Source organism: Ostrinia nubilalis, chromosome 26, assembly GCF_963855985.1.
Source record: "Ostrinia nubilalis chromosome 26, ilOstNubi1.1, whole genome shotgun sequence".
Taxonomy (NCBI): Eukaryota; Metazoa; Arthropoda; class Insecta; order Lepidoptera; family Crambidae; genus Ostrinia; species Ostrinia nubilalis.
The window spans coordinates 5,501,510-5,525,329 of record NC_087113.1 but is presented as its reverse complement, the minus strand read 5'-3'; the positions used below and the strand labels follow the sequence as shown (position 1 = coordinate 5,525,329).

At 36.1% G+C, this 23,820-nt stretch overlaps 2 protein-coding genes across 3 annotated transcripts in view; both read left to right on the top strand.

Annotated features, from left to right (window-relative positions):
* Positions 1-2,831: 2,831 nt before the first annotated feature.
* Positions 2,832-5,887, top strand: LOC135084471 (uncharacterized). 2 transcript variants are annotated; one of them, XM_063979254.1, is made up of 4 exons: positions 2,832-2,937; positions 3,141-4,033; positions 5,185-5,220; positions 5,702-5,887. In XM_063979254.1, the coding sequence occupies exons 2-4, from the start codon at positions 3,141-3,143 to the stop codon at positions 5,802-5,804; spliced, it is 1,032 nt and encodes a 343-aa protein (XP_063835324.1). In that variant the 5' UTR covers positions 2,832-2,937; the 3' UTR covers positions 5,805-5,887. The 2 variants fall into 2 exon arrangements, with proteins under 2 accessions (XP_063835324.1, XP_063835325.1); XM_063979255.1 differs by lacking the exon at positions 5,185-5,220.
* A 676-nt stretch (positions 5,888-6,563) lies between these two features.
* Positions 6,564-23,820, top strand: part of LOC135084468 (E3 ubiquitin-protein ligase CBL-B-B) — a 109,146-nt gene continuing 91,889 nt past the window's right edge. Inside the window, exon 1 of the mRNA XM_063979247.1 lies at positions 6,564-7,311. Within this exon, the coding sequence (XP_063835317.1) occupies positions 6,752-7,311 (560 nt within the window). The 5' untranslated portion in view covers positions 6,564-6,751. The remainder of the gene's footprint in view (positions 7,312-23,820) is intronic.

Below are 23,820 nucleotides of genomic sequence, written 5' to 3'. Positions count from 1 at the left end.
ACAAAATTGTTATCTTTCTAATATCGAATTTAACATCGATTTTCTTAAGCAACTGAATCGATTCTCTGATCAATCGAAATTAATCATCTCTACTTCGACATAGAAGAAAATTATTTTTTCTATGGACTTCCCAAAATCTGAACATTACATAAAAACGTTGCATCATCCTTCGAAGTACATTTCCATGTAGAATATTATTCTGACCTCTACCTTACTTGTAACTTTGCTACCGACCAGTTCTATTGACCCTTCCACCTCCAAAAACTTAAGGATACTTCTACGAGAAGTTTGAACTATCATAGCTCAACTTATCATTGCCTCTTGTTGCCGTGGTCCACCACAGTTTTTGGGAGAACTTTTTGAATCTTATTCCCCAGTCATAAGGACGGTTTTAAGGAATGTGATGGCATAAGAAAGTGGTATATTCGTTACTTGACTGACGTGGGGCTTTGAAAAATGATGTCTCTCTCAACCCCACTCAGGGTATGAAAAGGGAAAAGACGAGCGAGATGGAGCCAAGAAATTATGAGGCTTTGATTTTTTTTAATGAATTGAACTTTGTAACTACTGTTATTTCTTGTCTTGATTGACAAAATTATTTAGTGTAATCAGCTTTGACCTCATGTACCTATTTGGATCTTTCACAAACAATATAACTAAGAACATTCGTACAAACTTACGTTTTAATTAAGTTCGATAAATAAGTACCTACTATTTATTGTACCACACACAAAAGTGACTAAAAAGATATAGGTAGTAGGTATTTAGTCAATTTTTATCACATTTTATGATCCTTTAAAACTTCTTTACCGACACTTGAACTATCTAGGAAAAAAAGACCACCTAAATATTCTATTTCTATCTTCTTACCTGTAAAATTATTTCATATCTTCGTTCATTCGCTTCAGCCAAAAGACCTGCCTCCATCCAGCGCCTTCCTGCTACCTTTATGAGGTCGTCTATCCACGCCTAACCAAAACCTTTGGAAAAAATCAACCCTATAGAAATAATACCTGCTGACGTATTGCATAATCCGCTCCCGCACCTACCTGACAAAATACATGATTAAACTTCAGGTTGAAATATGATCGCATTGACTTTAACCATTACTCAACGCGTCCGTCAATGATTAAAGTTTGCACATCCATCTTGGGGACAATTTCCAGGAATTATCTTTAAACTTATAATGGGGAAGCTAGAGCAATGCCAAGGAGTTTTAATTTGAATTAACATTAAGCCTTCACTAGACAAAAGCCTCCTCCAAGGACTTCCATAACGACCGGTCTTACGCTGCTCGCGTCCAGGCACCTCTCCTGACCCTCACCAGATCGTCGGTCCACCTAGTGAGGACTTGTACTCGTATAATGTTATTTGCATGTCACAATATCTGGGAATCGAACCCATGACCTCCAGATGGATACCCAAATATTATCCAATTCTTTTACCACTAGACCATAGACGTGTATTGCTTCATAAAACCTTAATCTAAAAACATGTAATAAGCATATCCCCAAGCATAAGAGATACAGTCAACAAAATCAAACATTTTGAAGCAAAATCGTACATATTACAACTGGTTAAGGTACCAATAAGTTTAGCCTAAAGTGCTGCCTTTCGTACGTAAATAGGAGGTATTTTTAATACAAGTGTTTTGCTAAAAAGAACTTATTATGAGTATAACATCTCTTACAGGCTAAATAGCCCGTTATGTGTCGCCCTATCCTGAAATATCCAGTTAATGCTTGTTTGCGAATTAGGGTTCAGTTGGGTGTTAAAAATATAAAAACTGTAGAAAAGGCTATAAAAATAATTTTACCAACGAAGAAGCTTTTGGCCTACACACTACCTAGGGACTGCTGAAAAACATAGTGTAGGCAGGCATCCATACTACTTGGTAGACCGAAGGTCTGGTGAAGGTGCAGGAAGCACTTGGAATAGAAATATTTTGGCGAAACCTTGGTCCAACTACACGAGTACAAACCTACCTCCTAGGCAGAAACTGTTTGTATAACAAAAATATTCACTTAAGGAACCCCTTCATAAAAGATCCTCACTCCTACCCAATTTGTACGTCGCTGTAACCCAGCTTGCATCTTAATATCGTTGCTTTTTAGCGTCAAATATGATCATTTGCGACAAAATGAATTCGTATTTTACACAATTATTAAAACACCAACCAAAACAAATTATCAAACGAGGCTATCAATTCTCGCCCCTGAAATTCCTGTGTAGCCACAATCTACAGGCTAACCGCCAATAAAACCCAATTATTGAAGGAACCACGCGAGGTAAGTAAAAAATAAAATACATAAGTACGAGCATACTAACTTCATATTTGATATTACATACCGACTAAAGATGTTCTACTGTACGACTAAGAGTTCTATGTTCTTCTGATTAATTTCGTTGCGGGTCCAATGACAGTTTAACTTTCCCCCGGGACAAACTTGACCTTCATTGGTTGGGATGTTATGGCGGTCAAGCTGTAGATCCTGGCTACACAGGAGTTGCAGTGGTGGGAACGAGAGGTGGGAATAGTCCCGTGTACGAGTACGAGTACATTGTCACTATGTTTCAATTTGATTTTTGATTACCACTATGTGTGCTCCACAGCTGGACTATTAATAACATTATACCTAATTACTGATCTGATTATAATAACATTCATAATACATAAATATGTTTACGCTTTCACGATTATGTCATCGAAAAATCTGGCTTTCTCATATTTAAATTCCAACTTTGTTAGCAATAAACAATATTATTGTTTATAATTCTCAGAAACTACTCATACGAGTAAACAATATGATAAAACAAACACGCGAAATGTTTATATTCATGTGTCTCGTAGTTCAACTCCCAGTGTTCGAGCGATTGTGTATACGAGTGCATTGTGGTGATAACTTGTAATAGGACAGTGGGAGATATTGTGCAGAGGTAATTTGGCTTCTAGAATCAAGCTGTGTTAATAAAAAATCATTTTAAAGTTGTTGAAGATCATAGTTAGTCACTAAAAGTTCTTTTAGAAGACATTCCTAACCAGTGAAAGAAGAAATTCGTTGTAAAATTTTACTGCTTTACACAATCTAAAGTGAACTTTGAAATCTTCAAAAGACGCTCCAAATTCATTACCTTTTCAGATGGAGAATGTCATTATTCTCCTAATGACAACCTTAGTGCTGACTGAGGGCACCCCGGTCATGACGAGACAGGGTCTTCTCCGGCAAAAGAATCGCGAACAGTTTTGCACCAGTTTACTGAACTTCAACAACTTTTTCTACTCGATGGAGGAACGCAGAAACGTCAGCGGAATCCCAGCTGACATGAGCATCCATTGGAAGACTGGCAATGTGTTTTTCACGCTAATAAGTGAAGAAATGAAGATGAGCCTTCAAGTGTTACACCCCAGTGGGGAATTCGAGACTATTAAAGTTGCCGGGCTAGGCCAGTCGACGTGTGTTGATAACCTCAACGATATTGTTTATCTGGCTACTGATAACGGCGTTTATAAATACAAAGAAGACGGCTCCATCGAATTGTATACAGCTTTGGGAGAGGACGTGATGTATATTGCTGTGACCAGCGATGGGAATGCAATGTTCATAGCCACTTGGCCTCAAAACAGAGTTCATAAAATAACAAATGAAGGTCAGAAACAGGAGACGTTTGCAGCGATCCCCAACGGTCATGGATTGACTGTTGATACAAGAAACAACATATTTTTTGTAGCTACGAAAACGTCTTATGTTCTGAAGAACGGGCTGAATATCCCTATCAAAATCAAAGGTCTTCCAAGCGATAGGATGACAGGGGTTTTCGTTAGTCGATCAGATGAAGTCTTTGCTATGGATGAGAACAGTAATTTATACGTTATTGATGCAGAAAATGCTAGTGCACGGCATTTGGGTAGCTTTAATGTGGCTGGAGTAAATTCCTTCGCTATGGATTCTGCTGATAACGTACTTATTGGAGTCAAAGGAGCAATAGTGAAGTTTAATGCGTACGAGAAGAATCCATGCTCCGATTTTGACACGTAATTATTGATTGTTCTTATGAATGTGTCTTGACTAATACTCAATTAAAATGTATCTTGTTTTTAGTTAGTAGTTTGTTAAATGTTTTGTAAATAAAGAACATAACCAACACCAATCAAATGTTGCTACTACGGTCGACGGCACGTCAATGTAAACTCTAAACATTCTAGCTTTGTAGTAACTACATAGCACATAGTTCACACGTATCATATAGGCACTGTTGCATGCATTATAACATCTCCAACTGCTGTAAGTAAGTAGGTACCTACAGTCGACAGGACATCGGATTGTTTTTTTTTATTGCGAAATTGCCCCTATGATAAGTGCGTAAGATGCCACAGTGTTTATTATGCCATCGTCTCTGTAACCTACTTTAAAATTATTACAATAGTAGGTATACTGGCGTGCTACCACATTTCCCATTACTGTTCAGGACTATCACATAGAATTCTACGACGAATTCTCAAAAGCGCCAAAAAAACAATTTTCCTTTTCAATTGTTATTTATTATTTTAAATAGAAGTTTCCTGTAGCCAAAATAACACCTTTCTACATATTTTTGTGCTAATATAAGTATGTTACTACTTAAACAGCTAAGGAGACAGTTATGTTTCAAAGACTCTTCTTACATGCTTATTTTTTAATTAAACTAGTTACTAAACTTTTGGGGGAGGCATATTGTTCAGTAGTGTAGGTATATTTACTAAGGCTGAAATGATAACACTGATGATCTAAGTAGTTATGATCATAAACAATAAAATTAGGTATATTCATTTGTCTCAGGCGCTGTTTTCTTTTTTCGCACCCATTTTAACTATTTAAAACACGATCAGAATTAATTAACAAGTAGTATATTAGGTACATTAAATTTATAGGCCAGTTTCACCAGTTGCTGAAAAAAGTTCCTGATAGAACTTATTTGTCAAGGCCCAGAGTAGACGGTGAAACGCAACTGCAACGAAACTGCAGCTTTATGATGATTCATATGAATGAAACTGAAAGTTTCAAACTGGTCGCGTCATGTGTGGTCTCTCAACGGACGCTATGGCAGAAACTTAGATGCAACTCAAAAGTAACTAGCAGTTGCAGTTTCGTTGCAGTTGCGTTTCACCGTCTGTTCTGGGCCTAACAACACCTTTTGGTTTCACAGGTCTCGGGTAGAGACATCTGGCAGAAAAAGTAAACGGTAATCAATTTCTTCTTTAGTAGAACTTGTCTGTTTTATTTGGAACTGGTAAAACTGGCCTATTTATTAGTTTAACCACGATGTTCTATCCTACCTAAAGTAAGTACTTAGGTACTATTAGAGGCCGGCAGATCTATTCTCATAAATAAAACACTGGATACTTAACTTTCACATTATATTGCCTTATTTTAGATACAATTCATCACTTAGCACAAAAGCGCGCGGAGTCGTCTCCGCGCATCCCTCTATTCTGACGTTTGATGCTAGCGTGACATTGACGTATTGTCAATGTCACTATGACAGCATCTCATTGGCCACAACTATACCGTTATTTTAACGTTTTAGATTTTTCATAATTAACAGTACCTATCACTAGGTACCTAGTAAAATGAAGATGATGGGTTTGGTGTATTCGTTTAGCGTCCCCAACTTGTAGGTATCCCAATATTGACATCAAATAAAGTTAATTATTATCTTTTAGACCAAACACCACTAAGAAAGGAAAGAGACATAGCCGAAGGCGCAAACACAAGAAACGCTCTACGACCACCACTGAAGCCAACGATGATGATGAAGAGGAATAAAATTTAAGCGATATTAAATAACAATAAGGAATAATAATAAGTTTCAGATTTTGAGAAATGCAATAAATTATGTTAATTTACAATTGTTTATTTAATGCCATCTAGCGAGTCAATATGTTACTAAATCATCCATGGCGCAGAGACTAACGCCATCTGTGAACATAATTCAGAACTGCTTCCTGCTTCTTGACAAATAGTACTGGACAGTGCGATAGATGGCGGTAGTCTTTTATGATCGTGCTAAAATTAAAAATAATTGAAACAAAAATTCAGAAATTAGTAAATTTTAAGCTTTTTTTTTTCCTTGTGCATAAATATAAATTGCCCCAAATAATATTTAATTTTATTTACATTTTGGAAAAACGAAACGCAAAACTGTATTGCCTTCACATTGCGTATTTCCATAAATATAGGTAAAATGTTGTCTTGTCTACCTAGTTGTAATGTATTGAATTTTTATCTAAAAACCAGATCTTAATTCCTTGAAATAATAAAAAAATTAAAAAAGCAAATAATTAACTTGCTTTAAAGATTAGTTCTTAAAAATCTAATAATCATTGCTTTACACCAACATTCAATACAAATGATAGATTTTCTTATCAAAATGAGTATTATTATTATTAATTTTGAATAAATTGTGCTCAATCAATATTTTTTTAAGCAAAAATATCGTCGCGGTCAAGGGTAACGCGAGTGCAATTTTATGGCAACATCGATTACTCCTCCATTTGTAACCTCCATTCACAGTTCCGTTTGTCTGTCATTCATTTGTCAAATTGTCATACGCGTCGGTGATGTGTTCGTGCGCGATCGTTGCTCGTTGTTAAATGTTTTGTAAATGTTGTGCGTTTATGTGATAATGAGAAAACACGCGCTAGACTACCTAATTATTAAGTGATGAATGTGTTATAAGTTCAGTGTGCTGTTATAAATTTGTTGTTTTTTGTATGTCACCGGACTCCAACATGGCGGCACCACGGCACAAATCACAACAGAAAAATATATCTTCGATATTTTCGAAGTTGCACGGTGCTTTCTCGGATGCCGTATGCCCGACGAAGCTTGCGACAGACAAAAGAACATTGGACAAGACTTGGAAGTTGATGGACAAAGTGGTGAAATTGTGTCAACATCACAAGATGAATTTGAAAAACAGCCCGCCTTTCATTTTAGATATTTTGCCGGATACATATCAAAGGTTACGTGTAATATATTCTAAGTACGAAGATAACATGCAGGCGTTGAATAGTAACGAACATTTTAACATATTTATAATAAATTTAATACGGAAATGTAAGCAGGCAATAAAGCTTTTTAAGGAGGGCAAAGAGAGGATGTTTGACGAGAACTCTCACTATAGGCGTAACTTGACGAAGCTGAGTTTGGTGTTCAGCCACATGCTGAGCGAGCTGAAGGCCATGTTCCCTAACGGAACGTTTGCCGGAGACCAGTTCCGCATTACCAAGAGTGATGCAGCCGAGTTTTGGAGGACTAACTTCGGTAACAGGTGAGTTTCTTTACATTTTATTGCAACAGTAATGGCATAATATTATCTGAATTGAAAAGGCAGAGCTTTTTCCTTAACAAGTTATCACGATCCTGTAGCAAAACTGTTCTTTGCTACATAAATTCACTATGCAAATATGAATTTAATGTCTTTTCTACTTACAAATAAATTTTATACAGGTAGGTGTCATTATTATTTTTGGTACTAAGGATTAAAAACCAATTATAATCTAATTTTGAAGTAGCGCTCATTATAAAAGTAGCCGAAGTAGGTAATTATGTCAGTATCCTGTTAAAAATTCCATTAGCTCGTATCCGGTGATAATTCTGACTATTCTCCAGTTTGCAGTTATTTTAAATATCAATAAATTTGCCTGATATAGGTAGGTAATTAAAAACAAATGAGGAAAGTCATCAAATACACTTTATGAGTAATCATTGTGATGATGATGAAAGAAGAAAAGTCGTCATTATCATCATCATTACTATGACGTCACGTACCAGAAAATGCAGAGGAAAAGTATGATAATAATAATAGGGAATAATTCCTATTATATGAGTAAAAGTGTTCTTTTAAACTCCAATGAAAACAATCATAATGTAGGTTACTGTAATTTTTCCTATGATTTCAATTAAAAGTGTACCTTGCAATGTAATGCACCACAACAATTAATCTTATCATTGATTTTAGATCACACCGGCAAGGGCTTGTGGTTTAAAATCAACTAATAAAATGCCTTGATTCCTAAGCTAGCTTATTAGCTTATTTACCCCACTCATCAACTCTATACTGTAGTGTTGTGTAGTTAATGTGGCTATTAACTCACACATTTCTTTGCTAATGACAACACTAGAGACAATGTGACATCCATTCTTATGACTTCCTATATTCTTGTACAGTCCCGAGCGATCTGTGTGTTAAATTTTGAACTCTAACACAATGGCTTAAGGATTTGAACTATTCTCCAGCTCAATGTCACTGTACTTCCTTATTGACTGACAGTCTTTCTCATGGGAACAATTCCTGGATGTAATTAGTTAGGTGTTTTCGCAACTGCAAAAGTGCATTAGATAATTAGTGCATGTCCCTAATGACAAGAGTTGACGTTGTAAAAAAATATGCAACGTTTAACACATACATGTCAAGTGCAAAAAATTGTAATTGCTTTGTAAAATTAATTAGATATTAAAACATTTTACTTTTTATTGTCTTAAATCTTACCTAATAGTGTTGGCACATCAAGTTGGACATTGCTTGCATTGGTTTCTATAAATAAATAAATACCGTGGACCAAGCTAAAAGTGGGCCAAATCACTGGAAGGCTCAAAAAAATGTAAGTTTGATAAGCTGTAAAGCCTTTAGGCTTAAAGACTTAAAATAATAGGAATATTTATTTTGTGCCAGGTTTGTGATACATGCCTAATTTATGCGTGCCTACATCCTAAATAAATACAGTATCTCGCAATAATGTAAATAACTAATGTTTTCTAACAATTACACCAGCTACCTCCAGGCTCTAAATTAAGCAGAGTTTATGCTTTAAACTTACCTAATGGATGTATTACATACACAATACATTAATTTGCTCTCTGCAGGATACCATATGGTGGTATTTCACCAGCATTACATGTTAAACCTAGTACATAATTAATATATGGCTGGAGTTATAAAAATAATAAAACAAAAAATAAAAAGCTTTTATTTCCACAAGCATATTTACAATAAACTAGCTTTCCGCCCGCGGCGTCGCGCGCGTGGACTACATTTCTTTGCTATAAACCTCACGGAGACCGAGACCTTTCCAACGAATGCAAAACCGTGGAAATCGGTTCGTGCGTTCTGGAGTTTTATAGTGTCAGGAAGGAAAACCCGACTTATTTTTATTAGTAGATTAAGTTAATTAGAAATGTTTGTTCATTCTTGTGGTACCCTGTATGGGCAAAAGCCTCCAGGCTTTTGGCTGGAGTTATAGTAGAAACAAATGATTATGTAGTATTATTATCTTTAGTTATTACATAATTTATTTGTTAGTAATGGCCTAATGTCATCTGTAGGTCACCTCATTTTGTATTTGGGCAGGATAATAAAATTTTTCCTTATACTGAAACACAGTGAATCATTTATGGTATACCATAATTAATACCAGACTAAATTCAAGAACAATACAATTGTTTCTAGCTACGGCATGTCATTAGTATAGAAAAATTTGCATATAAATGCGTAGAGTTCATTGAATGCAGTTTTTATTGTTCCTGTTGTGATAAACTTTGAATTGTTTGTCTGTCTATGGATCAGTTCAAGGCCTAATTTGTTTTTTGTTACTGTAAATTAAACCTAAAAAGAAGCTTTAGACTCCCCGCAGACCACCGACTATTAGACGACTTTATCGGCCGACAAAAAGTCGGTGGTCTGCGCCTAGGCTTAAATTACTAGCTGTGCCCGCGACTTCGTACGCGTTAAATTAGTTTGAATACTTTTTAATTTAATTTTTAATTTATTTGGAAAACAAAACAGATTACATTCTTAACATGGTTTAAACAATACTTAAATGTAGATATAGTAGACTAAAATGTGACCCTAAATATGTTTTCACAGATTCGTTATAATACATGCATTAGGTAAGAAAAAAAAACCCGTTTTCGATACATTTTTCATTCATGTTCCGCTCCTATCAGTCGTAGCGTCATGTTTTAAAGCCGATAGCTGCAAGGACCAATAGTTCTGAGTTTAGCGCGTTCAAACAAACAAAAATTTTCAACTTTCCTATAAAATCAAGGCTATAAATATTGCATTAACATGACACCCGGTCATTGGTTCTAAAACATGATAACTATAGCCTCTTCGAAGCTCTCTAGGTATATATCGTGGTGTCGTGCTCACTGCTATTGGAAGGTAGTGTTACTAACGTTTGTCTTAGTATCCGATGTCCCGATGGACAATGTTGACTTGCCTCTTTATTGACGGCAAATGATCAGGTTTCGTTGATAAAGGGTCATTTTTTTGTTTTTACAGTCATAAGCACTGCTAAGTATTGATTTCAGACAGTACAAGCTATTTTAGAAAATGAGCTGTGTCTTTCTGTTTGTTTGTTGATGACTAGCTTATGCTCGCGACTTCATCCCTTTGAATTTGCATCTGTCATGTTCTTTGACAATAACTACAATATTTGAGCATTTTAAGCGCAAAACTAACGGGACTATTCTCACCTCTCGTCCCTATCGCTACAACTCGTGTGTAGCCAGGATCTACAGCTTGACCGCCAATAAAAATCCAACCAATGTAGGTCAAGTTTGATCGCAAAACTAGCAATTGTTTTTTCCTAAATAAAAGAAGCCTAATGCTAATGCAACTCTTAAACATTAGTATATATGCCCCAGCTGGTTTGGAGATTAGCAAGGACATGCAGCGAGTAAATAGGTACCTAAGAGGTCTTCTCCTCGCTTCCCTTCTTGTACAGAGAACAGCACATCAGATCAGATGCAAAATCGCGCATAATACAGCTGTATAAAAAAATAGGAGAAGCTTGATGTGCCATCGGTTACACTAAGCACTTTCACGTGTATTAAACATACTTGCCATTAGTACATTTAGTACATCTCCGCATGCGTCAAACATTATTGAACATGCGATAAGATTACAGGTTTCCTCTATGTTTTCGATTAATTGCAGGAAGTGACGCCGCTACATGGGAAACGATCCATTATGATATACCTAAAAACAACACCGTAAGGCCTAATATTGCGTGTTATCAGTAATAAAACACTGGGGTCAAGATTATCATAAGCTTTATATCAGCTACAGACATCGATAAAAAATATGAATGAAGGTTATCTATCCATTCATGAAAACGATTGAATGATTCTTTCATATTGCGATTTCTAGCGAAGGTTATCTAGTGCTTATCACAGGAAATACTTTATGCCTACAGTGATAGAACTGCATGCGTATGCGCAAAGGTATGGACTAGGGTTTTTCCACCATGTGTCGCGAAAATTGCCGAAAACACCCAAATTTCGAAGAACTGTAATTGAAACAGCTGTTATGAAAGAATTCGTCTATAAAGTCTGGATAATAGTTTTTCGTTTTCATACTATGGAAATTATTACCATAACATTAACGTTGAGTGGTAGAAGTTATCAATGTGGTAAGGCCATTTTTTCGTGAAAATTACTTGAAAAATTTGATTTGCAAACAAATTCTTTCTCAAATCTTAAGTCAAAAGCTTAAAAAGTTCAAACACATTAAAATCGTATCCCCCTGAACCTGAATCAAACAGAATTTATTACATTGAGAACATTAAACGAACCCGAAAATCTAACAAACATTGACATCAAAAGGTAAATCGCCCAATTCCAAAGCGGAAGTAGGTTAAAAAGCTATTTAAGTATTTATTTGAATTCGACTAAGTGAACCGATGACGTTTCCGCTGCGCGCCGTTTCATTCACGAATCTGGGGGTATTCCCAAAAACGTTTTCCAAAGTTTCGAATTCGAATGTGGCCATCCCTTTCACGTAAGCGTGATGCCAGCATGAGAGACAGTGAGCATATTATATCGCGTAGTAGCGATTTAAATTCGATTGGGATTTTCAAAAGGCCATTTCGAGTTTTGTACACCTTTCAAAGGCCAATAGAATCGGTATCCGATCAGTTGATTCGTGTTGATTGGTCAGGAACTACGACAAAGCAACAATAATTCTCAGAAACTTGAGTGAAATGGGCATTCATTTGTGTGAAAGTTAATTGGGTTATTTTTCGCAGTTCTGAACATCTGTTGTTTTAGTTGATGGAAATCTATCAAACTTTCCTAATTTAGCTTTAAATATTAAGAATAAGCATTTATTTTAGCAAATCTCTCAATAAGGTCAGTGATGATAAAATTACTTATCATCATCCCTTCAGTCCATGGCGTGGTGATGTCCAAGGAAGTTGGACTCTCTTGATCAGTGAGACCTCGTTTCGTTTCGATCACCAGATGAGGCAACACATTGAAAACAGTTTGGTTACGAATTTTCAGGCTTAAAATGACCTGAACATCAGAAAATATTCCGTGCTTCGTTAAGCCTTCGTCGTATACTTTACGATGTTGAGTTTATTAATCTTATGTATTATGTACTACGCATGTCTCGGTGTGCAGACGACAGCACATTACTAAACATGTTTGTTCCAAAATAACTCCTATTTCAACTACATAGGATGTGAGTTTAGCGTGATGTGCTGTCGCCTGTCCATAGTTTCTTATACCACGTACGTTTCTAATTTCGATACATACATGTTTTACTCAAATTATTCAAAAGTAAGTATGTCCGTTTAACTAATGGATCAGTAACTTTAGACAAAACATTTGACGGATTCAATTTCGCGATCGCTTCGCATCGTCTTTTTCTACATTTTTATTGCAAAGTGGCACCTATTTAAAACTACATAAGTTCCCGCTGTGTTTGGGATTCTCAAATAAAATTTACAAATGTTACTCAAGTCTACAGTTCAACGCACTTTTGTCAGCTGGCGATACCTTGAATTAACAACATTATTAGCCAAGTATAAGGTAACATTACACTGCATATCCACACTTCCTCCACAAACTTGCGCTAAATACGGGTCTTTTCATTACCACCGTAACGGAAGTACCTATTACGCCAAATGGTTAATAACAGCTGGTCAGTTCAGGCATTTTGTGCACCTTGTACCACGATGAAAGGTGCAAGCAACTGCCATTTGCACTGGATATGGCTTCGTTATTTAGGCGGCAATTTCATTAACTGTCCCATGCTGTTTAACTTTCAAATGCCTTTTGTTTTTATTACTGTGTCATCGGACTTTGACATTTAGGTGGCTGACCAAGTCATATAAATTAGAGCTAAATGGATGATCAGCTTCCAACGATAGAGGAATTCCGTCTCAATTTAATACTTTATGGACGCAGAAAGGATCCATTCCAAAAAATGCTATTACCGAGACTAAATATCAAGATCTTAGTAAAAAACTACACGGTGAATTGGATTATTCCCGTGTCACTAGGCGTAGTGTAGACTACAGGATCGTTATAACCCATGACCGACAAGGAAAACTTGACTCTTACATAATCAGTCTAGCTAGACTATTATTAGATGCTCTGTGACTGACCTGAACTTTAAATGGATCTGAGTGTTGTCCTTAATTACAAAGTTCATTAGAGGATTTCCTCTTCATTAAATTCATTATTTTAAGACGTAATGTAAAGCTTCCTGTTACATTTCAATTTGAAGTCGCTAGTGCTCCGTATTTTGCAATTATTTTACTTCTAGGTTTTATGTACATCTTGATGGTAATGCCACTTTTTATCAAAATATTTTCAAGAGGTTTAACAGGATCTAAGATCAATCGTCAATACGATACGATAAGAATTCAGTTGACAAAAAATGCACCAATCGTTTTTTGCGGAATTCACAACAGGATGTCTGACTGGTCCTGTCAGTTCTGCAGTAACTTGTTTGTTTATCAAACTTATGGTCATTAAAATTTTATAATAATCCACAATTTGACACTTCACAGCTATAAAAGAAGCTTGCAGACTCATTAAAGTGTCAACGACACATTTTAATCCAGCGATTCTCAAAGTTCAAATCCTAAAATTATCTTGATAGCCTCAACTCTTCCTGTGCCAACTATAACTCCCCTCAAAATTTATTAGGTCTCATTTAAAACCGACTACTAATACTGTCTTGAAGTCCAAATGACGAGATCACACCAGTTTGGGAATCTTTGTAGGAAGCCATCGCGGAATGTTGCAATATTTATTTATAAATGTTAATAAGATGCTAATCTTTAAATTGCAACTTAAGACAGAACAGTTTAATTTACTGCTAAATTAATGACCATACTAAAAATTTTATGGCGATGAATCGTTAGTTTTATTTAAAAACTATCTTTTCCTGCAACAACCTTCTTGTTTTTTAAACCTTATAATTAACGAAAAAACTGATGTTATATTAATTCCAATGCGGTCACTTATATAAAGGTGATAAATGAGTGGAAGTTGTTAGTGGATTCCACATTTTTATAATTTCTCTTAAATTATTTGAATTGTGTTCCGGTCAGAAGTAAGATAGCCAGTTCCTTTGTGGTTGAGGATTCCGGGTTAAGCTCCTTTCCACCTTCGGCCTCATCGTCACTTTCCATATGAGATGCAGATCCTCGTTGTGGATTTTGGAAAACACTGGGGATTCATGTTGTATGCGTAAGAGATGATTTTTGACCGGCTTCAAAAAGGAGGAGGTTCTCAATTCGGTTGGTATATTTTTGACCTATAGATTCAACCGTTGTTTAATTAGGTGTTTCCATGTCTAAGATATCTCTCTGTGTTTTATTAGACCCACAGTTCCAACGTAAAGTAGTCCAAACGCGGGAATCCAGTCGAAATGCCCGTCGGGAGCGGGCGGCGTACAAAACATCCGGCCGGGCTACCCATTCACGAGTGACGTCACTACCGGCGGCGACTCGCGGACTACATAAAACAAATGCCAGCGGCTATGTAAACAGTTTCCCAGTGAATGCACGGGAAACTGCGAAAGCAACGTGCAGAAGTTACTGTTTCGGAGTTGACTGTCAAACTATACATTTATGTTGCGAAATAAAACCTATTATACAACTACATAAGACGTCCCAGTGGTTACCTTGACGTGCCGTTGTATGGCTTATGGAAAATTTTATGAATGATGACTGGGTCTGGGCTCTGTACACGGATCTTTTTTGTTATTAGGATGTAGGCTATTTCCAGGGCACTTATTCAAGTCCCAAATATAGCTTTGGAACAATACATACGAATTTTGCACACTTTTTGATTGGTTCAGATATTTCAGAATAAAATTGAAATGCTTCAAAAATAAATATCGCCCGGAAACCTTTCTATTCAATCCCTTTGATTAATAACTTCCTATCTGGTTTCCTACGCTTCAAAGAAATAAATTAATAAAATTTTAATTATAGCAATTAATTAATGATGCTATTTGATAAGCCTATTATTCGATTATGTTTCATAAAACCAGCCCGAGCTAATATTAAGAGTATATTATAAATTCAATTACGCTGCATCTGACCCTCTGATTATAGTTAAGGGAAAACGGCCAAACACTAATGTTTAAATACATAAAAAAAATCTCTATGTGACTCTTTTCTATTTGAAAGTCTACATTACGTACTAAGCTCACTCCGTAGTCAGCACGTCCCACGTTATTTAGCTTTAAGGAGACAAAAAACGTAAACAATTAGGCGTAAATTCGCTGAAATCTTTCCATTTTAAGTGCATTAAGCACTTAAGTGCAAGATTATGGGCATATGATTCAAAGCATAGGTTTTACCGGAGCTGGAGTCAAATTCCACAAAATGGAAAAAAGTGAATCAGATCTTACTTTTATGAAGGTATGATGCAGGTTTGATGAGTCAATTGATTGGGAAATAATATTTAACATTTCCTTTCCTAACATACATACAAGTCTCTTTAACTGTGTTCAAATGGAGTGTGCAAGCAACTACCCAAGTCTAGAAGGCAAGTGTGGTTGTGTTCCCCAGTCGATGAAGCATATGATGTCGTGCCCTGCGTGCCCAAACAACTGCACGCAGGAAGATTTAGTGAATGCTACTGACAACGCCACTCTTGTAGCAGAGTTTTGTGCTGACACTGTGTAGGTTTGTTGTCGACACGACAAGAAGAAGAAGACACTGTTCTGTTGTTCTGTTCTCTTTGAGCTATCTCCCCAACTAAAAGCATAAATTGAAATCCTCCCAGTCGTAACTACGTTACCCAAGTACGGAAATGAAGCCTTTAAAGTTATGCTGTTACGGGTGTAACTAAAATTAAGAGTTCCGTTTCAACTTTAACATTTTGCGAGGATTCGTTTTGTTAGTTTGATGCAGTATTAGCAGTATGGTGTTGGTGAACTTTATCTCTAGGGTAGGGACTGCTATTGAAAATTCACGAATGTATATGTAGATTACGTCGTTATATTGAAATTGCTGTTTCTCGTTCTAATATTAACACGCGTATTACAAAACCACGCTAAAAGTTTTACCCCTTTATAATAAAAAGTCACACGAGTCATTTCCATGTTAAATGTCCCGTTAAACAAGTGTTTAACGCGCGTGTAACTTTTATTACCTAGTAAGAGAATTTATCTCAAGTATGGATTCAGGTTGAATTGTGGTATTTAGACCAAGTATAAGAATCTGAATGAAGGGTGTATGTGTGAGGGAGGATTTCTGACCTGAATATAAACGCTTCGTAGAAAGATCTGCAGTATGTGTATGAGGCTATCACGAGAAAGCAAGATAAATATGGGGTAGTAACAAAATAATAGCTATATTTACGCTTCCACCGGTCAAAACAACATGAAGCTTAAAATTTCATCAATGATTGCTTCATCCGTCCCACAGGACGTTTACCCGATCTCATACATCCATACATACACAGCATTATACGTTTATTGCGCTACAAAAATAATTATGCCGACGGGAACCGTTGTTTTTCACCAACTTCGTGGCGGTCGGTATATCAAAGAGCGTAGGCGTGTTCTTATAACAGCTTACTATAACAGCGGGTATAAGTTGTATTCGGAGGTTGAGAAAACAAACAAATATGTATTCCATTATTGAAATAATCGCTGTAGTTATATCTAAAAATATGTCTCCTAAAGAAAGGTCTCTTCTAGGTATTTTGGAGGTGCGCAGTAAATAAATGCTATCATCAGAATAAAACAATAATTGTTCCGGATTTGCAAAAAAAAACCCCTTCTAAAATATAAAACAAGCTTCCCTGTACGAAGCTACGGGGACACAAAAATAGTACTTTATTGCTTGATAAGAGAATTACGTAACCAAATAACAAATGGCTTTAGTTAGGGATTCTCGCAAGATAATAAAACGCCATATCACGTACGTATCCAAGAATGTGCTGTACAAATAGGGGCCATAAAATTAGATAACTGCGAGGGATTAATTACTTTGATAATATGAGATACGCGAGACGCGAGCTAATAGTAAAGTTTTATAGAAACTGAACACTGAGCTTCGGTGGGCGGGTAAACTACCTACACAATCCAAAAGAAGAAGATTCGTAAAAGCTAATTCCCTCCGGCGATATTAAACATTCCGTTAACAAACGCCACGTTGCTGTCTCTTTGTATTTACAATCACATTATTCCGTCAAATTGGTATTTTCCTTTGACGAATGAGGCAAAGAATACGCAACAAGAATTATTAATGGAAAACGAGATGGGACCCCCATCTCAAGTTTCCAACCCTGCCAGGCCTTGCTTGATGTTTTATCAGTTTCGCTTTGACACTTTTGGAGTTACCCTTACCGCAAAGCTCAAGGAAATTAGGTCATAATCCTAATATGATGTTATATGAGACTTCGCGTAACAAGTTATAACGTAACTACTAAGTACGAGTAGATCATCGACGTATAATGAAAGGCCTTTGTAACTCTGGATTACATGACAGGCGCGTATCCATCGTTATGCGATGGATCTGACAGTATATTTAAAAGTTAAAACTTTCACAATTTCATGAGAAGTTTGATACCAAAATTTACCAAACCAGATTGTGTAATACACAAACAAATAATTTGGCTATCTTTAAAAATAATACAAGAATAACCACAGTTATTATTGTTCCATACTTTTTAACGCATTCAAATTCAAGCAGTCTTTCACTTTGATAACAAAAAGTAATTTTTTTGCATAATTTTATATTCTCTCCGTTTAAGCACTCATGTTCTGTTAGATAAATCAACTCCTTTATCAGATCTTTTACCTACAAGAGTTGCAAATTACCAAAAAACAGATAATTGTTGTTATCATGAACACTTGCTTGTATGAAGAGCCAAAACCACATGCCTTTCCCACATTTCTCAACATAAAATCGTTTGCCGGTTCCCATTAGACCGGTTTGCAACAAATCGAATGCAGATTCGTGATCTCTCCAAATGTCATGGTTTGCAATCTTACGTCCTGTTGACATTTAACTTCATCCAACATAGCGGAGCTAAGTTGCACGGATGTTTTGGTATAAACACACAATAGATATTAGGAGACTCGTAAATGTAACAGTGGACAGTAAACGAAATAGGTTATCCTAGATAATACTGATATTTTTACCGTTATCTAGCAAGGTAATTCGCTAACGGGACTAATCCCACCTCTCGTTCCCATCGCTACATCTTCTGTGTAGCCAGGATCTACAGCATAATCTACAGCCTGACTCCCAATTAAAAAGCAAAGGTCTAGTTTGTCCCGGGGAAAATTAAAACCGTCATTGGACCCGCAACTTCATTAATCAGAAGAACATTCATGCCCATCACGATTACTACTGCTTATTTTCTTGTCTAAAACTAGCCAGTGGCAATTTTTAATTCCTTTTTCGTGCCTCTTTTACCGCAAGAAATTTGCAAGTAGCATAGTAACCGTAAAAGGGTAATGTTACTTCAAATCTATCGATATAAATAATGCTAAGACCATAAATAAGGCGACACAGACAGTTGTACACCATCCCAACGTTACATAAGCCCAAAAGACCTATAAATTCACACCTCCTAAGTGCTTTCCCCTCCGGATGAGCCCACGGATGCCATGCTGATGGAATGGGATGTGTTTCAACTTTCCGCTTCCTCGTACCCGTATTTATTTTGGGTGATAGAAAAACGGTTTTATTAATGTCGAGATAAAGCTGTAATTGTAATGAATCTCGGAAAAGTGTGTATAAATTCTGGAGCCTTTGAATTTGCTGTTCAATTTGTCAACATGATTCTGTATCATGTAATTCATGTAGTCAAGTGATATTAGGATGATTACGCTGTATGATTTTCTTTGGAAATTCGGAATTACCTGTATCTTCAGTTAGCTAAGTTAAGATTTTCAATTGACCTATTCTCAAAATATTTCAAACAATCCCAACTAAGTTCTAAGACATCTCTGTTTGCGATGAACTGAGAGCCATAAAAAGGTCGTTGCGGTCAAATTATACATTTGTTTTAATAAATGCTTGCGACGATTCTCTTTAGTGTAGTTAAAAGTATCAGCCCATAGCCGCTTGGTAATAAACCAATTGAGATCGTCTTTGCGAACTTGACCTCTCGTAAAAACTGTAACGACACGCTTCATTCTCGCTGTGTAACAGAATGATCGCATTCCAATATCGTCTTTACTAACAACGATACAAGCTCCAATTTGGGTTAAGACGCCAGCTCGTTCCATTTCACTAGAGCGGATATGATTCTCGGCATTTAACGTAACGATTGAAGGTCGAATATCGCTTGCTACTTCGATTTTGGCATCAATTGATTCTTATTTTTTTCCACCTTACTCTTCTTGAATGGATTATTTTTGTTCAACTGTAGGTACTTTCACATGCTCGGCACTGGATATGTGCCAAGGGCTTAATTTTATCGAATGCCGACAATTCTCCTTTTACGCTCTCAGAGTTATTAATACAATTTATTTTTGTTTTTCTTCCTTTCTTTTTGTATTCCAAGAATATTTGTTGCGTGCTCTGTTGTGCAGAGAATAAATTATATCGAATTAAGAAATACTTCAAAGATTCGCTTGAGCTATAAATACAGCTACTGTTAAATGTAAAACAAACATTCTGTCCGTCTAGAGAGGAAGTGACACGTCTCCATGTAACGCCCTTGACGCACATTCGCTTGTTTGTACGCCCATTTAATACATGAATGGTACGCAGTTTTCATTGATACTGCGAATGGGCGTGTCTAGATTACTAATATCATTGGATGTTTATGTTTTCGAGTACGTCACTCTCTCTGCACTTGAATATATTGCTTGAGTATAATCATTGATTCTCCGAAGTTTTGTTTTAGTCTGATTTTCCTTCTATAAATCGCACTACATTGAGACAGATTAGCATAGTATTAAATGCATAGTAATCTCGAACAGGAAAAAATATAGAAACGGAGTAGTGGTTTGCATCAAATGACTCTTTAAAATCATTCGTATGGCAGTAAGTAAGGCAAGAAAATTAAATAATTAATTGTCAATCACTATTGCGGTCTGGTCTAAAACATATTCTTCCCCATCAGCAATTCATTTTACAAAACCCATTCCCAATTCAATTTGCTTGTCTGGTCTATGTAGACGACCTTCTTACCCCCACAAATGATTGAAATTATCAATGGAAAACAGTAGGCATTGGCTTCTGTTGTTTACTTGAAACTTCTTCGCCTCTGTTATTCCATGGGGCCGACGATGAATCAATCTAGTGAAATGCTGTTTTTGTTTTGTCCAAATTCGTAAAGTTTTGTTTTGTAAACAAGAAATTTCCCGTTAGCCAGTTCAAGGTTGTAAACTATTTTACAGGCGTGCAAATGCGTAGGAATGAATGAATCGAGGTGTCAGGTTTGATTACGCAATCGATCATATGGTTATCAATAGGACTTTACCTTTTTTATCTGTTATTGAACGAAGAATGAATGCCGCAATCTTAATCCGAAGATATTGGTTATCAGAATTAAACGGAAACCTTCGCCCATTGAGAAATTGTATGTTCATAATTTCGCGATAATACAATGTGTTAAAAAATATTCTGGGTAAAGTTCAAATTCACTAAAATTTTGCGCTTTCTCTGTATTATTTATAGGAATTTGTGGCATATTTACAGACTTCCACATTTTATTTAGCTGTTAATAACAAGTAACAACTTTGATTACTTACTAAAGGAACTCATTAGAGCGCCGTATACATATAGCAGCAACTATCCACCATATAAATTAACTGAGTTTGACACCTAATCTTATGTGGGCTGAGTTGAATTTCTTCTTATGTTTATCATGTATGGGTGTTATTGACAAAGTTCTTCAGAACTTCCTAACGCCGATTATATTTTTTCTCGTTTATAATTTTATGTCGATCATCAATGCTGCTCATGCAAGCCACATAGCCCTATACAAGAATCCCGCTATGACTAAGAGTAAAAATATAGTATAGAAAATATGAAAATGGTGTTTAATATTGAGAAACTCCAGCTCCAATTTCAAACTTTTACTGGTTTAATGTAGTCCCTTTTCAACCTTCTTGGCAGGTAAACATCCAGTATTCCAGTGCTTTAGTTCCTTCTGAATAATGTACATTAACGAGCAAACCTTCCTTTACAAAGTAACAGATATTCTGTATTTCAAAGCAATACAACAAACAAAGCCCTACAGACTCCGATGTACAAATGGGATGAAATATCACGGAATGTTATGTTGAAAACTGCTGTTTCAGCGTACGTTTCGGTTTCTGAGAAGCTGATATTGCAGATTTTTTCTGCTTGAGGAAGCATAATAAATAAATACCGAGTCGAAGACGCTGTTAAAGGAATTAAAAATATGTTCGAGCTTTGTCATTTTCGTTTGTGTTCGTTCATGTATTTTTTATTGCTGTTGAAACGAAGATTGAGGAATAATCCATATTTTTAACATTTCGTTTTTTTCTTCAATATTACTTTCGTAGCTGGAGTGGTGATGTTCATTAGAATCTAATAACGTGGGTGGTTTCATTGATATTTAATTGCTTAGTTCGTAAAATTGTGTTTGAAGATAAACTATATTATTTGGTACATTATTTAATAGCCGGCCTCGCCTTTGTCGATATCTCTATAATAACTTGAATGGTATCTTATCTTTGACGCAATCGCAATCACTCGATTGCACTTGAAAATCGTTCATTCAGAAAACGATTATTACTGATTTCAATGAATAAGTGATGTCATGTTTTTTCCAGTCTAAAAATATATTCATTGTTACTGGGTACAATTAAAATTCGACGACATAATAATAAGAAAGGAGAATTTACGAAAAGTAAAAAGAATAGCAGCGGTGACAAACAATAGATCTACATTCAAAACACTTTACTTTGGCTTCACAATTCACATGTTGCGGTTTAACACGGTGAGTTATGTATGCATACGCTATACATTATACAAACACTGATTCAGTATTTAACACCCAGTAAAGAACTAAGCAAGTGATAAAACTTGAACGTGTGAACTCGCAGATACCCCTTAAGACTTTAATTCTGCTGGTAATTTGGTCGGTTTCTAATTTGTATGAGGAATCGGTCGATACCAATTCGTTGTAATCTGCGTACTTCCATACTGATTAACAGCTGGACCCGACCCTACTATCGGCTGACAAAAATACTGTTGTTTGCGGGGTAATTCTTGTAAGACAGTTAACCTAACAGTGGAAGAAAAGCAATCGTTTCTAAAATGAAACCTTTACTGTAATTCCATTGATTGATCCAAGATAGTGCATTGATTTATGCATTGCGATGGGCGGTCAGTAATTAGCAAAAAGGGCACTGGGACAGTAGCGGTGAAACGTGGTATCTCAGGATCGGCATAAGATGGATCGGACGGAACGTGCTTGAGATCCGCTTTCTGGGATAAATCAAGAGGGTTTATTGAACACTCGGGTCTTGGGATCTTCCAATATGTTTCTAATTTTATGATTTTACCATCTCACATCTCGTTTCCACCACAGTAACTCTTGTACAGTTTTAATCTACAACTTGAAATCCAATGAAACCTTTTCAGTGTTAAGTTATTTTACTCCAGATACTTTCTTAGAATAAGCTTGAAGCAGCAACTAAAAATTTTAAACCATTATAATTTCTTAACTTGTTGTAGAACCTACTAAATTGTACATCAAGTTTTACTTTGATGGTCCTTTTTCTTGATTGAAGTCATATTCAAATTCAAACTATTTATATTAAACCTGAGTCGTACTTTAAAATGTAATTTACTACAGAAGCCCTAATTAACCCTTTAACCCTAAGAAGGAGCGCGATAAAAAGTCTGCAGCTACGAATTAAATGAAATTGAAGCCAAAAAATTCTATGACGATATTTCGTATCATGAATTAGATTCCGCTGGCTTAACAGTCTGTATGAATGGTCTCACATTAGTTGTGTTGCACGCGCATAACCTTGCCGGCTGCGCATCGGATCGGATGTTACTATTTTAGTTTAGTAGGTCATTATACGAGCTCGGCGGGCCGGGTTATAAACGGAACTATTTGGCCCAAGAGTCCAAGACGAAGGGGCGACTTCTGATCCGTCTGCACTAGACATTGCGACCTGAATGGCTTTATTGACCCAGAAATCATAAAATCGACAATCTTGGAACAGTTATGGATCAAAAAAATCTGACATAACATTATGGTTTGTGAGCATTTAAATTATAACGAAAATTAAATTTTTCCATCTTATGCTACTCTTATGTAAACACTGTATAACGTATCACAATTAGGGATTGCAATCGAATATTCGAATATTCGAATATTCGAATTTTCATTTCAAATTAGTATTCGAATAGTAAATTTACATGTATTCGAATATTCGAATATTACAAAAATAAATAGAAAATATAGAAAGAAGACGACTTAGTGTTTGCAAATGCAGTCGGAGGCATCAGATACATATCACCAACTAAAAGAACTAGTCATTGATGCTTCCGACTGCATTTGTGAACACTAAGTT